This window comes from Egretta garzetta, unplaced genomic scaffold (genome assembly GCF_000687185.1).
Source record: "Egretta garzetta isolate BGI_Z169 unplaced genomic scaffold, ASM68718v1 scaffold113, whole genome shotgun sequence".
NCBI lineage: Eukaryota > Metazoa > Chordata > Aves > Pelecaniformes > Ardeidae > Egretta > Egretta garzetta.
Window position 1 is genome coordinate 1107108 of NW_009259115.1, and position 14106 is coordinate 1121213.

The following is a 14106-nucleotide window of genomic DNA, read 5'->3' on the forward strand; positions in this document are numbered from 1 at the left end:
CGGTGCCGCTCCGCAGCGCTGGTGGGTTGGGGCAGAGGCGTTTCCAGCCGCCGCGGGGTGCGGTGCGGGTCAGCAGGCGCTTCCCTGAAAGCGCTGGTTTGAGAGTCCGAGCTGGTCCCGCGAGGGGGGGGCATGTTCGTGGTCTGCCTCCGTGTGTGTTCCGTGGGGGTGGGGAGGGCTCAGCGTTTAAGCTGCCGCTTGTGCAGAAGCCCGCCAAAAAGCTTTTCAGAAACTTGTGAAGCTGCAGACAAATAAACGAGTGCATTTTAGTATAAACGTTGGGGTCTTTTTAGGGTGCGTGAAAGAGAGAGGGGAGTTCATATGTCTCCCCGTGTCTCACGGGATTGAGAAAAAGAAGGTATGGGAAAGGGGTGGGGCACTGAATTACTCTTGAATCGATGCTGCACTTCTCACGGGAGCTCACACTGGGAGCCTCCTCTGTGTCGTTTTAAATTCCCTATTGCTTGGTGAGTTTTTAAGTCAGTATGCACTGTTAGTGTTCCAGACTCCAGCCTGTGAAGTAAAAGCTCTTTTTGGGTGATATTCATAGACCCTTTCTCATCTTGCAGAGTTTGCAGTGCTTTTCTAAATGTGAAGCTCATGAAGCTTATGCATCCTGCTGTAGCCATTTGAAAGAAGGGAAAACTTTGAATTTCATGTACTCTTTAGTGACTTCTGAGTTTTCAGATCTTGTTACCACAGCAATTGAAGAGAAAGAGCTGTTCCAGTGTGTGATCACTTGCCATACAGAACTTCAGTGTTGATAAAACAGCTTTGCAGTGGAAAATATAATCCATAAATGGAAGGAGTCCCTATTTCCAGGTGTGCATCATCAGGCTTCAGCTGATGCTTCTGTGCACTGTTTCTGTACTGAGCCCAGATGCTTCTCATGTTCTCAGCATGGTGCTGCAGCTTCTTGGTATGCCCTGAGTTCTGTAGAAGAGTATTACAGAGTAGGAGGAGGACTGTTGTGCTGAAAATATGAGCTACCTGCTGCCTCAATTGATGGGCATGTGAGCGTATAGAAGCAGAACAGTGCCCTTGTCCCATGTGGGAGAGTTGAGTCTGGTTAGCCTTTCCTGCTGGGAGCTGTTTAGGACTTGCTTTGAAAGTGTGTTCCCATCCTTTAGAGGAGCATGTGTGCAGCACTTCCTGCTAAGGTGTGTATTGGGGAAGTGTGGGTAGAGGGCTATAGTTAGGGGTTATGAGGCCACAGCATGTGGTAACACTCACTGAATGGCTTCCCATTAGGGAATGTCTTTCTGTAAATGAAGTTACCTTTTTATTCCCATTCAGACTTAACAAGCTTCAAAACAGTGGTTGATGCTTAGTTTGGGCAATCTGTTTGAACCTGACTTGCAATGTCTTTGGCTGCCTTCTTGGCCTCTGCAGAGTTGTGGGAGGGTTGTGACTGGGATGGAGCACAGCAGGCTTTGGGTTTTGCTTCTGCAGCCATCTGAGGAAGTTCAACACACCCTCCTTCCTTCCCTGCTGCAGAGTTTGTGGTGTTGGACCTCAGTGGGTCCCTGGGAGCTGTTACAAAGCCACTGAACTTAGACTGCCCTCTGCTCAAGGTTTCTGCTGTGTCTGTCAGCAGATGCTCCTAGAATAAATGGCAGACAGATGCACCCCAGCAAACTGTTCCCAAATGCTTTGACAAAGCCAGTAAGTTATTTGCTGTGTGTGTCTGCATGTGTGCATCAAGATTCTTGGGGGCACACTAATATCTGCTGACAGCCTTTGTTGATAGTGTTGATATGGAGGCTGATTTTTTTTTTTTGCAGGCTAGGTGCAGCCACAGAGCTTCCTTCAGTAAGACTGCAGATTGTATATCTAGTTGTTTTGGTGGTAGTTAGTTTTCCCTTCTGTTCCACTGGTCTCCTGGCAGAGAAACTAATGACTTTTCTTTTTAGTACAGAGAAATACCAAAGGTGAACTTGTACAGTTCAAACAGGTGGTATTAATTGACCTGGCTTTGTTTTGCTGGTCATAATCCAAGGAAGAGTTGCAGAAATTGTTGTATTTCTGTGTGGGTGATGAACCCTGGAAACACTCTAAGAATGGCTGGGGATGATGGTATCTGCTCTGCGACACAGCTAATCACCTGCTTTTGGCTTAGATGAGCCTATAAATCATGCATGTAATTAAATCAAATAGCTGCATAATTGGTTTCCTGTGAGTGCTTGCTGCACTACACTTTGATAAATTGCTAATACCTTATTGGAAATCTTTTCAGCTTTTAAATGATTATAGACTTTCAAAATTTTATAACTTTATTATAATTCATTTTTTTCTACTTGTATGATTTGTGAGGTCTGCTGAAGTGTGTTGAGTATCAAAGCTTAGTTTGGATTTTTAAGAAGGGCAGATCAAGTGAGCGAAGAAACTTTACTCTAGAGTGCCCTGAATGGAGCCAAAGTTCAGCTCAAGATAGATGAAATCGTGAGTGCCTAAAACCAGCTGTTTGTGTGGAACTGTAAAGTGAGATCGTTACCAGTTTCATGAGCATAAGCTAGAATGTTAGAAAGATGTAACCTTGCTTTATTCATGCAGCAAAACAAACCAAGTTTTCCAAGTAAAACTTCTGGCATGTGCAAGTTAGCTCTTCATCTAAGATACAATGGTATTATTGTAATGTTGCAACTCTGCCAATTTGTCCAGACCTATTACATGGTGTGAAAAACAGTAACTGACTTGGAAGGTTCAGATTTCATTAAACTTGGCTGCCTGATATAAGGTATCTTGTTCTTAAAATATGTAACCAAATTATTTGTACTTGTTTTTTTAGGCCCCTGGAGGAATTGCAACACCCCTTGTTTATGGCCAACTTCTAGCTTTATACCTGTTGCATAATGACATGTAAGTGGTTTGTATAAATCTTTAACTTCAGATACTGAATTTGTTGCTATTAGCTTGAGCTGTAGTTGCTGGAATATTAGTAATTGCTTGTGTGACTAACAAAAGCCATGTAGGCAGTGCTTGGTTTTTTTATTAAAAATTTCACAGAATTAAGGCTTTCACCCCTTGCTCTGTCAGGAAAATTATTCTCCTTAGCTCTTGCCTGCTCTTTTGAACTGTGGGGAAACAGATTGGCTTTAGGAAGAAAGTTCCTTAAATAGTGAAATTGGCTCCTTTGGGAAGTGTTGTATGCCTCAGTGTTTTGATATGTAGCTTTTCAAGGCTGCATTTGTTTTGAGTAAGACTGCATGTTCCTCCTTGTGTCTAGTTACAGCAGGATAACACTAAACTGTCCATGTTAGAAATGAGGGTTGCTGTTGCCTTGAATGAGCTAAATCTGCATGAAGCAGTAATCCTTTGAATTCAATCTGGTGGATTATTACCATGTCCCTGTGTGAACTTGTTTTGCTATGTTTAGGGTTTTATTGAGAAATTGCTGATTATTTATTCAGAATAAATTACACTGGTACATTTGATTATCAAGCCAAAGTAAGCATTGGTGTGGGGATTCAAATATTTAAGTATTTTCTTGCATTGTCAATGTATATTCTTTCAGTGTAAGTTTCCTGCCTGCTGATACCAAGTATTAGGTTTAATATTAGATAACCTTTGTTCAAATGAATTTGCAGGCTCAGAATTGTGGAGTTTTAGAATTGTGCTTTAATGAAAAGCAGTGGGTCTTTTTCTGTTTTGCCTCTTAAATCTTTCTGAGAACTTTTAACCATTTCAGTTTGACTTCTGTGCTCTAAAGGTCAATGACTAAATATTTCAATATGTCCAAATCTCCAGAATGTACGTGACAAGCTGGATTGGGAAGAACATGCACAAAACAGTCTAAATCTTTGGTGGGGTGTGGGCACATGAAATAAGTGGTTTTGTACTATTAATAAGTAAAATAAACACCATTGAAAGATATTTATTTAATCCTTTTAAACTTCTATATTTTTATGCTTTATAATGCACATAATATATTAATACAGTAGTACATGTATTTAATTTATAAATGCGTAGGCATATACTGGTGGTTCATGCTTGTGATGGGTTGACCTTGGCTGGATGCCAGGTGCCACCAAGCTGCTCTATTGCTCCTCTCTTTAGCAGGACAGGTGGAGAAAGAATGAGATGGAAAAGAAAGAAAACTTGTGGATCAAGATAAAGGCAGATTAATAAAAAAGGCAAAAGCTAAGGCTGTGTGCAGTAGCAAAAGGAAAACAAGATTTTATTCTCTACTTCCCATTAGCTGGCGATGTCTGGCCACTTCCTGGGAAGTAGGGCTTCAGTACATGTAGTTATTGCTCCGGAAGACAAGTCATAAGACAAATGCCCCCCCTCCTCTTCCTTTTTGCTTAGCTTTTATGGAATATCCCTTTGGTTGGTTTGGGTCAGGTGTCTTGGCTATGTCCCCTCCCAAGATCTTGCCCCCTTCCAGCCTGCTGCAGCCAGGGGGAATGTTGGAGACACAGCCTTGATCCTGTTGAGCACTGCTCAGCAGTAGCCAAAATATTGGTGTTATCAACCCCTTTCTACATACCAGTAGAAAGCACAGCACTATGCAGATTGACCCAATACAATGCTCAAAAGTGTATTTGTGCTAGAAGTTTGGAGACCACTTGTCTAAATGACTACTGACACTATGAAAATTTACTATTTGTATATGTGTTCATCAAAGATGCAGCTATTCCAAAAATAAAACTGCAAAACTAACTTCTGTGAAATGCCTGCCTAGGGTAGATAAATGAAAAACCTTTTCTAAACTGGTGTTAAATGAGGCAGTTAATGAACTATTTGTTGTATTATGACAGTCATGTTATTTACTTGAGAGTAACTTTGTTTTTCTACTTCAATAGGCATAGAAGGAATGTTTTAAAAGAACTGAGACTGTGCTAATTATAGTGTCTGAACAAACCTTTTGGTGTTTCCTTGTAGCAAACATTTGGCTACCAAGAAATATTTTTAACTTTTTTTTAGGAATAATGCACGATATCTTTGGAAAAGAATCCCTCCTGCTATCAAATCTGTAAGTACTTTGTAAAATGCCATTTGATACTAAACCAGTTAGATATAAGCTTGCAAATAACTTTTTCCTGAGGATTCTGTTTGGTGAGTTGCCTTGGTAGCCTTGGGCCTCAGTTCTATGCTGTGAACTCCTTGCCCAACACATGGCATGTTGGTCTTTAACATCTAGTTGCTCATCTGCTAACTCTTTTCCTTAATAAAAAATTTAGTGCCATAGAATTCAGGAAAGCAGTAGACTTCTTAGTAGAAAGCCTCCTGACAAAGGGTAGTCAGCTGGAGGAAAGCAGTGGATCTGACTCTGGGATGGGGCTGCATTCCACCTGAGGGTGCAGAGTGCCTTGTGTAGTGAAAAGTGGCTTCAGATAAGTTGCATCTTCAAATTGATTAACTTTCTGAAGGTTTTGCACTGCATGTGAGTCAAAGATGCATTTTGAAGATTTAACAAAATGCAATACCAGAAGTGCTTCCAGACTTTACTGTTAGGTTTGTAGTTTGAGATCATTTTACAAGGCAACAAGTGTTCTGTAGTCTTGTATTAAAAAAAAAACCCTCATGGTCAAGATGGGACCTGTCAGGTGGTTCTGAAATAATTTTCGTTCTCTTTCAAGAAAAAAGTAGTTGTATCAATTGAGTCAATAGTGTGTCAATTATCTGGACCAAGTTTTATTTGGCCTTCCTCTGAAACCTGCTGTATTTGTTGTGTTGCAATATTCTGTGAATAATCTGGCTTTTTTGGTGTAATTTGCATTTCATGTGAAGCATCGTTCTTGGTGGGGGAAACTCATTGTTTGAGTTACTTTGGGAGGGTTATAACTCAAAGCATAGTATTTTCTTGTGTGTATGTATTGATGACTCTTCTACTAATAAGTAGTATGAATCTTAACTTCAGAAACAAATTAGTTCCCCTTAGAATTGAAAATATTACTCTATTTTCCAGTTTGGTGTTTGGTTGCTATTCTGACACACCAAATGATGGTGTAACACAGCAGAAGTAGCCCTTAAAATCAGTAGTGGGAGGGCAGCTGCAGTGACTATGGCACCACATTAAGTGTGACCTTTTGACAAGGTGGCAAGACGGAATTTCAAGTTGAAAATTGCCTTCACTGTGCAAACAGCCTCTGCACTTCATAAAGCCTGTCCTGAAGAGACAAACATCTCTATAAGCAAGAAATAAGCTGTGCCTGTCTTTTTGCAATGCCAGTCAGTAGCCTGTGTTCAGACTGTCCTTCATGGTGGTTTTAGCCGGTATCAGTATAACTGACATGTGAGCAGACTTTGCGTATGTGGGTGATAAAGTTTTGGCAGAGGATGGATCAGGGTGCTTGCAGCAGTGATACCTGCTAGAACAAGATTTCCCAATGCTTGTCTGTTCATCTTTACAGGTATTGTGATATACATTTGTAATGGGAAAAGAAGGGAATGGAAATGGGTTTATACAGGATAGTCACTGTAGAAAATACACCATTCTGAATTAACAGGTTTTTTTGTCACAACAGGCAAATGCTGAACTTGGTGCAGTTTGGTCAGTAGGACAAAGAATCTGGCAGAGAGACTTTCCAGGAATCTATACAACAATCAGTGCACATCAGTGGTCTGAGACTATTCAACCAATCATGGAAGCACTTAGAGGTACAAACTGAACCTAGATAGCATGGAATTATATGTTGTCTTAAATGATTTCTGTGTGCTCAAACACAAATAGGTAAATATACAAATGGCTACATATTGTGGAAAATCAGAAGTGGTCAGGAAGATTGTTGCCAAGTCTTTGTAGGATTCAAAGCATTTTAGGTATCGGTATAAATAAAAAGCTCATTACAAAAACTTATAGAAACAAACTGAAGTGTTTTTAATTAGGATTGTGTGAGATTGTATATTTCATATTGGAATTTCATAAACCATATGTTTTGTTCTCTAGTAGCAAATAGAACATTAGTTACCCAGTTTTCAGACCTTTAACCAGTAATCTAGAGAACTTGGCTTGGCTTTTCAGAACCTTATGAAAAGGTTTTTTCTTCTAAATGTGGCTTCGGACAAATGTTTTAGTTACAGACTGCAACAGTAACATAGTCCTACTACTAGAGGGCAGTACAGACTGTTAAAAAGCCTTCCAAGGTATTTTGCAATAAATTCTCTGTAGCTTTAGAAGTTACTGATTTACAGATGTATTGGTATCAAAGCAGATGTAGGTTAAAAGGCACGATGAATAGTTTGACTAAGTGCTTTTCTCATGACTTCTCTTTCTGATTCTGAACTATTTGACAAACAAGCTTCTTGCAAATGGAGAGTGCCATTGGAAGCAGTTTCCTGAATTAGTTTACATACTGGTGGTAGTACCCAAGATGCTGAAAACTGCATTTGGAAGTTAAACGTGGTCTCTGAGGGGTTTTGTCCTGGCACAGAGCAAGCTCTGGCTGCTGACTGTGGTACTTCAGTGAATTGTGGCAGGGGAGGTGGAACTTCTGAAGTGCTAGGTTTAGGAGCGGTAGTGGTTTTCTGGATGTGTTAAAATTGGAAAAATTTCCTCAGGTTTCCTAGTTACGGGGATTAGTCTACTGTCTGCTTACAGTGTTTATCTCTTCTTAGATGCAACTAGGAGACGAGCCTTTGGACTGGTTTCTCAGGCATATACCTCAATAGTTGCCGATGATTTTGCAGCCTTTGTTGGGCTTCCTGTAGAAGAAGCTGTGAAAGGTACTTTGTGTTTATTCACTGAATAGTTTTTCTACAGGTGATTGAGATCAGAGAGCTGGAAGTGGTGGTAAATAAACACTTACACAAATTCTGAGACTCTTATAAAGAGAAGAGATGGGGCAGTAAATAGAGAAGAATGTCTTGGTTCTGGATAAGTGTTTGATTTTTATTAATTGCCACTAGTTACCACTGGTCATCCTCCCCTTCTATATGTGGAAGTGCTAAAGCAATTCAGCAATGAGGGAAGACTGAAGGTAGTGGGTTAACCTGGTTTTGTTTGCTGTTACTACTTCCATGAGCTTATTTGTCAAACTAAATGTCTAAATGATTACAAGAAATAAGTCTTAGGGTTCTGGTATATAGTTGGTGTATGGAGGTGCTTTTCTACTGTCTTAATGTGCATCTTTATTTTGCATTTATAGCAATTATGTAGGATATTTTTTCTTACAAATGTAAAAATGCCTTTTCAGGTGTATTAGAACAGGGCTGGCAAGCAGATTTTTCAACTCGTATGGTAATGCCTAAAAAGCCAGGTAGGTGGAGCTGTTATTTCATTATACATAGAGTTTAGTATTTTCTAGCAATGAGGTGTTAGCTATTTAATTAAAACTTTGCGCAGTATTTTTTTAGATATTTTTATGGGGGCTTATGCTGCTGTAAAACATGGAATGTTTGTAAAATGTAGGAAGTACAAAGTAGTGGGTTTGGTTTGGGGTTACAAGTAGTTTGGATTAAACTACATCCTCAAATTAACTTTTTCAAACAAAAGCAGACAGGATATGCTATGATTTCTCCTCCTCCTCTGCTGCTGGCTCTGACTCAGTGGAACGTAAGTTGGATGACCTGGAATGACATATCTTAATCTAATAAAGATGGGTAAAAAAATATACCATTTTGAATCAGATTTTTTCAGGCGAAACTTCTGAAAAAGTTCTGAAAACTTCTAGGACCTCTTTGGGCAGGGATTTAGTGGATCTTTGTGTTCTGAGGACCTCAATTTGGTATAACTTCCTTTGCTTTTTAAAACTTAACTCTACTGGATGTTTTCTTAACTGTCATGACGTTGATAACAGTATCTGTTCCTGCAAAGCTCAGCCTGCAAAAATACTTGGGGTTTTTTTGCTAAAGCAGTATCTGTGGATGGCTGAGGCAAAAATAAATTAAGCTTAGAAGGCAGAGATGAAATGACTGCTCTTAAGCAGCACAGTGCAGCTCTGGAAGGAGCCAAATCAGCATATCTAAAAGAGCAACATCTATTAGACTAAGAAAAAAACATTGTTTGTATGGGCAGTATTTTTAGGTGTTCAGAGCCCAGAACACTATAAACATGTGCCAGGTAAGGTGTTGAAATTTATCCTTCAGGGTGCATAACCAACCAGAACCCTGACCCTTTTGCATGTGATCAGTTTTTTCATAAACTGGTTGCAAATTATGCAGTGCTTACAAGTACTGAGTTACTTACATATGGTTCTCTTCCAAAAGTGAGTGAGAACTATTTTAGAGGAAGAAGAAAGAGGCAGGAGGTTGTCATCTATTTTGAAGCTGCATGTCTAACCAGCTAAGCCTTGGATATTCTGCTTTTCAGCTATTAAGTAAAACAAGTAAATTAATAGGCTTAACTTTAACTACCTTTTTATCCAGTTTTGGCTTGATGTATAGACCTGTTTAGAATTGGTCCACTGGGCTAATGTCTATTGTCTTTTTCTTCAGGTGTGCTGGAAGCTTCCTTTAACAGATTTATTCCTTCATCAGGTACTCTCTGTTTATACGTAATCTACTTCTATGTTTAATATGGACACAATTTCACCAGCACTTCAAAATAGGAATTGGGTTCTAGATAAATGAATGTTGTCATTCCCCCCTCAAAAAAACCCCAAACAAATCTTGATCAGGTGCTATGTAAACATGTTTCCTCCTGTCTTCTCTTCCCCTCAGGCCTTAAGGAGTGCCTGAGATTCCTACTTCGATAGCTGAAGAAGGGAGCAGATTTCAAAGCAGGTGTAGGTAGACCCTGTAAAACAAAGTATTTTGGTGAAAACTTCTGACTTAGAGACAATTCCTTCACAAAGCAACTCTGAGTAGGCTTTGTTGCTATTGTGTGTTATGGGACTTCTCAAGTCTTCCCTGTAGAAGAAAACAATCTTCTGGTTTTCCTCAGAGCTCAACTATAGATTGAGGTGTAATATGTTATGTCATGCTGATTCTCAAAACTGTTGTGTCTATTGTTCACAAGACAGTGACAGCAGATCTGAATTGGTGGCCTGATGTGTCTAACACTGCTGCCAAAAGTATCTTCAATTTACAGGTTTATTTCCAAGCCAATTTCAAGAGCTGGGGTCTTGCTTTTTGAAAATATTTTTTGTTTGTCAGCCTCCTCTGTCACACACTTGCAGCCCTAAGCAGTATGTGTATTCTAACTATATCTTGAATGCTAGTCTGTTAACTCTTCAGGGAGAGTAAATACCAATTTTCCTGCTATTTTTTATTTCTGGTGTTTAATTCCTAATTTATCTCCCTGGCTTTAGTCACTTGTCTTCCAAACTATTGTTAAACTGTAATCTCAGGTTAGCTGGCATTTATATAAGGATCTGCACATGTACTTGCCTTCTTCTGCAACCCATGCAGTACTTTGCTTGTTTAGTCAGATAACTAAGTAGATTTATGTGGTATCTTCAGTATGGCAACATGTAAGCAAAGGAGCAGCTGCAGAGCTCCAGGAGCTTTTTTTAAGTGAAAGTACTGTCAATCTTCACCATTCAGACTCCAGTACATGGGGAAAAAAAATTTGGGAATGGCTGACAACTGGAACTTGTTACAGCTATTTTTGCTGTTAGTAACTCTTGGACTACTTAATGTTGCAAGTAACAGAAAAGTTGTGTCAGCTAAAGCTGCATAGGTAGGAGATACAGTTAAGATATGCCCCCATAAGACTGTTTAACAGTGATGCATTTGATGTTTTTCTTACTGTTGTGATGGATGGTATTGCAGATGGATTTGCTTTCTTAATTTCATTAATGATGCATTTGTTTTCTCTTTGTAGAACCTGCTCCGGTTCCACCAATTCCAAATGAACAGCAGTTGGCCAGATTAACTGACTATGTGGCCTTCCTTGAAAATTGATTACCCTGCTCCTGTATTCAGAACAACTTAGGAATCCTATGTGCTGACAGTTCTAGAAATTTAAGATGTATTTTATTTTGTATCTGTTAAACATTGCAGCATCCCCTACTCAAATGTGTGAATTATACAGTGTGTGTTATCCCAATTCATGTTTGCCAAAGCCGAGCTAGCAATTGAAACAATCCTTTAACTCCTGTAATATTTATTCAGTAGGTACACAGCAGTATTACACAGTAAGTTTTTTCATTGACTCACAGCAGAGGGGCAGAACTTCTTTCAAGTATGTTAGAAACGGGGAAGAAAGTGATGAAGCAGGTTAGCTGTGTTGAGGGATTTATGCTAGTAGGTTATGTGCTTCTATGAGGAGTACTGCAGTGCTACTCTCAGATAAATTGGATGTTGGACTAAAGTACAGAGTGGAAGACTACCCTACCTGTATCTGCAGGAAAATATTTTGATGAAACAGTAACTTAAAAAAGAAAATTCTTCTGGAAGTATTTGTGGCATATTTATACCTGATCTTTTTTCTTGTTGGTCTTTCTGGATTGTTATATCTTGTTCTGATGTGAGAATTTTCACATTGGGCATATTTCTACAACAGACTAATTGGAGTATTTAAGAAAGGCAAATCTTCACTTTGAGGAAGAATTTTTACTTTTGGAAGGCTTTGAGTGATGTAGCCCACCAGATATTTTGCTGGGTAACCATACACCTTCTTGAGGCCTGTCATGTCTTGGTTCTTTTCAGTACACTGGGCCAGGATCGACAAACAACAACTCTTAACTTTCTTTAAGCTTTCTGGATTACCTCTGCAGTTACTGGAGAGGAATTTAAAAATTAGAGTATGTGTCCCTGAGTAGAGACCAGTTGGGATGGGGATGATATGTAATGCTGCAATGTCAGTTTGAGGAGTATGTTTTCTGTATCAGCACTGCTGTGTTAATCTTTGAGAGTGCAAGCATGAAAGATTACTTGTGTTCCCAGGCTTCTTATTTGTATTATGCTGGTAAAAAAAGTTATGGGAAAATAGTGGTGCTTTAAAGGGCAGTGCATGACTTCATTTGCTTCTCTCCCCTTTTCAACATCCTATTCAGTGGTTTCATCAAAGATGGCAAGTGTGCTGTATGTTGTGATTGTTTTTTCCAGTGTGCACTACCTACTGTACATTCTCTTGTTAGGGATGTGTTAGCAGGGAGGAATTATAAACTGTGCACTGCTGCTTTGAGAGCTCCCTTTATATGCAAACACTTACTCCAAATGATTATTTATTTGAAACCCACCTAAGACTTGGATTTCTGAATTTATCTTCAGTGATATTAAAGAACATGTTTACACTGACTTTGTGTACTTGATTTTTAATTTTCCTTAGAGTACGATTCTTCTGGTTTGGCTAGATTTTAATGAACCTGTACTGGTCTAGTTTGGGTAGAGCTAGTTAAAGATTAGTGCCATATGTTATGCCTAGACAGGTACTTTGAACATCTTTGTGTGCAGCAATTGTATGGTTTTATTATTAAAAAAGCCACTGGTACCCTTCAGATGTATTCTAAAATACTCAAAGGCTTGAAGTACTTGAAGAGCTAAGTGACAATTTCCCCTTCTGTGTATGTATTGTCTAACTCTGCAGTTGTTTGTAGCACACAGGAACAAACCTACTTGCAGCAATAAAAATTAGACATGATTAAAGGATTACTAACCACGTGCACTTTAGGTAAAGAGCGAAGAGCAATGTGAACACCAGTACTTATGTGTATCTCAAATCAGTATCAAATCTCAAATATAGCTCTGTCCACTTCTAACAAGCTTATAATTTTGAGATATCTGGTCTGCTGTAAGATTTAAGGTGGCTTTTAGCTTTGGGTATGGCATTAACTCATAACTTGCCTTGAGTACTGTGCTCCCAGCGATGCTTTTTTGTTTGTACTTCTTTGGAATCAAAGCTATTGTAGATCGTTCTCATCCTCATTGCCCTTTATTGTTGCTTCTGGTTCACAAATATCCTTTCTCAGATGGGCTGCTTGTTGCCACTCTTACTAGCCACATAGTGGACATAGCATGGCTCGTAACAACAGCAGAATATTTTCTGTTTGTTCCTGATCCTTTCTAAGATTGGCTCTGTTCTAAGATCTCTTGACTGCTGCCTTGTTCTCAGTGCAGTAATGACTATGACTTCAGTATCTTTCATCAGCAGTAATAACTAGGTTGGTGTGCATAATTGCATGTCCTTATTCAGGGTTTTCCCCTCTGGTTAGCACAGTGCATGCACAGATAACAAATGGGCAGTGAAACAGTAGATGAAATTTCAGTATTGCAAGACTGTTCTGGTCTTAGTAATCAGACTTGCTTTTTGACTTCTTGAATAACTTTATAATCTTGGCACTGTTGCATTGCTAGCGTAAAGAACTTTGTTATGTTCAACACTGATAACAGATACTACAGGTATTTATGGTAGCCTCCTCCACTATGAAAACTGACTGCTTGCTACTTACCCTTAGCCAGTCCTTTCGGCCTCAGTCTACTAGTTTGTGTAGTTTTGGAAAAAAATCTGTTGTATAGAAGTAGACTACTTAATCCACATTTGTTGATTCTTTGTAGAAAAAGCTGTTTTGAAGCTGCCTACAAAACCAAACAATACTTCCTCAAATACTCTTCTATATATTTTTAGTATTTCTCCTTTTTACTAAGGAAAATGCTGACTGATTCCACTGTACAGACACACAGCTTGGTTTTCTGGTTTTAAATGGGTAGGTGAGGAGCAGGCTGAGTTTAAGTCTTGGTAAAGGAGCTAGAGTTAAATGTTGGAGAAATGGGGATATTGCAGCCAAATGTAATGCTGCGCTTCATATCTGGGAAAGGCAAATGGGACAAGTCGCTCTATTGATGTTAATGTAAGTAACACTGGAATAGGTCTTCATCTATTGCCAGTGATACAGCTTAAAACAAAAGGCTTTGAGGGATGTTGTTGATAACTGTTGTGAGACCTCTAATGGACCTGTTTGTCATGTATTGAGCCAATAAAGTAAAATTTTTACTTTTCAAACTTGTTCTTAAAATTGGTAAATGGTTTTATCCCACAGCTGGTTCATAGTACCTATAAATAGAAAATTTATATCTGGTGGCAAGTTTATTGTAGTTCTTTGTGGAGACTGTGTGATATATTGTCGTGATTGATTTGGTTCCTGAACCGGGCTGTGCCGTGGATCCTCAAAATGGGAATGAGGGCCATCTCAAGTGCTATGAAATGGTGTGCTTCTATTTTAAAATATTGAATCAGAAAGTTGAGTTACAGCAGGTCACTAATGAAATTCTCAGTCAGGT

The 14106-nt window shown here is 39.1% G+C and overlaps 1 protein-coding gene across 4 annotated transcripts; it reads left to right on the top strand.

Annotated features, from left to right (window-relative positions):
* Positions 1 to 667: 667 nt before the first annotated feature.
* On the top strand, positions 668 to 12126 carry COPS8 (COP9 signalosome subunit 8). Of its 4 annotated transcripts, none has more exons than XM_009635476.2 (8): positions 668 to 822; positions 2789 to 2859; positions 4927 to 4975; positions 6471 to 6603; positions 7561 to 7668; positions 8139 to 8201; positions 9379 to 9420; positions 10709 to 12126. In XM_009635476.2, coding segments are annotated over exons 2-8 (477 nt in total). In that variant the 5' UTR covers positions 668 to 822; positions 2789 to 2857; the 3' UTR covers positions 10789 to 12126. The 4 variants fall into 4 exon arrangements, with proteins under 4 accessions (XP_009633771.1, XP_035746969.1, XP_035746970.1 ...); XM_035891076.1 differs by lacking the exon at positions 668 to 822 and adding an exon at positions 866 to 919; XM_035891074.1 differs by lacking the exon at positions 668 to 822 and adding an exon at positions 1583 to 1665.
* Positions 12127 to 14106: the final 1980 nt, after the last annotated feature.

Coding starts and splice junctions, on each gene's coding strand:
- COPS8 (XM_035891074.1), top strand. CDS start 1,624: ATGCACCCCAGCAAACTGTTCCCAAATGCTTTGACAAAGCCA. Junction 8,202..9,378: donor GGTAATGCCTAAAAAGCCAG/GTAGGTGGAGCT, acceptor CTTTTTCTTCAG/GTGTGCTGGAAGCTTCCTTT. Junction 9,421..10,708: donor CAGATTTATTCCTTCATCAG/GTACTCTCTGTT, acceptor TTCTCTTTGTAG/AACCTGCTCCGGTTCCACCA.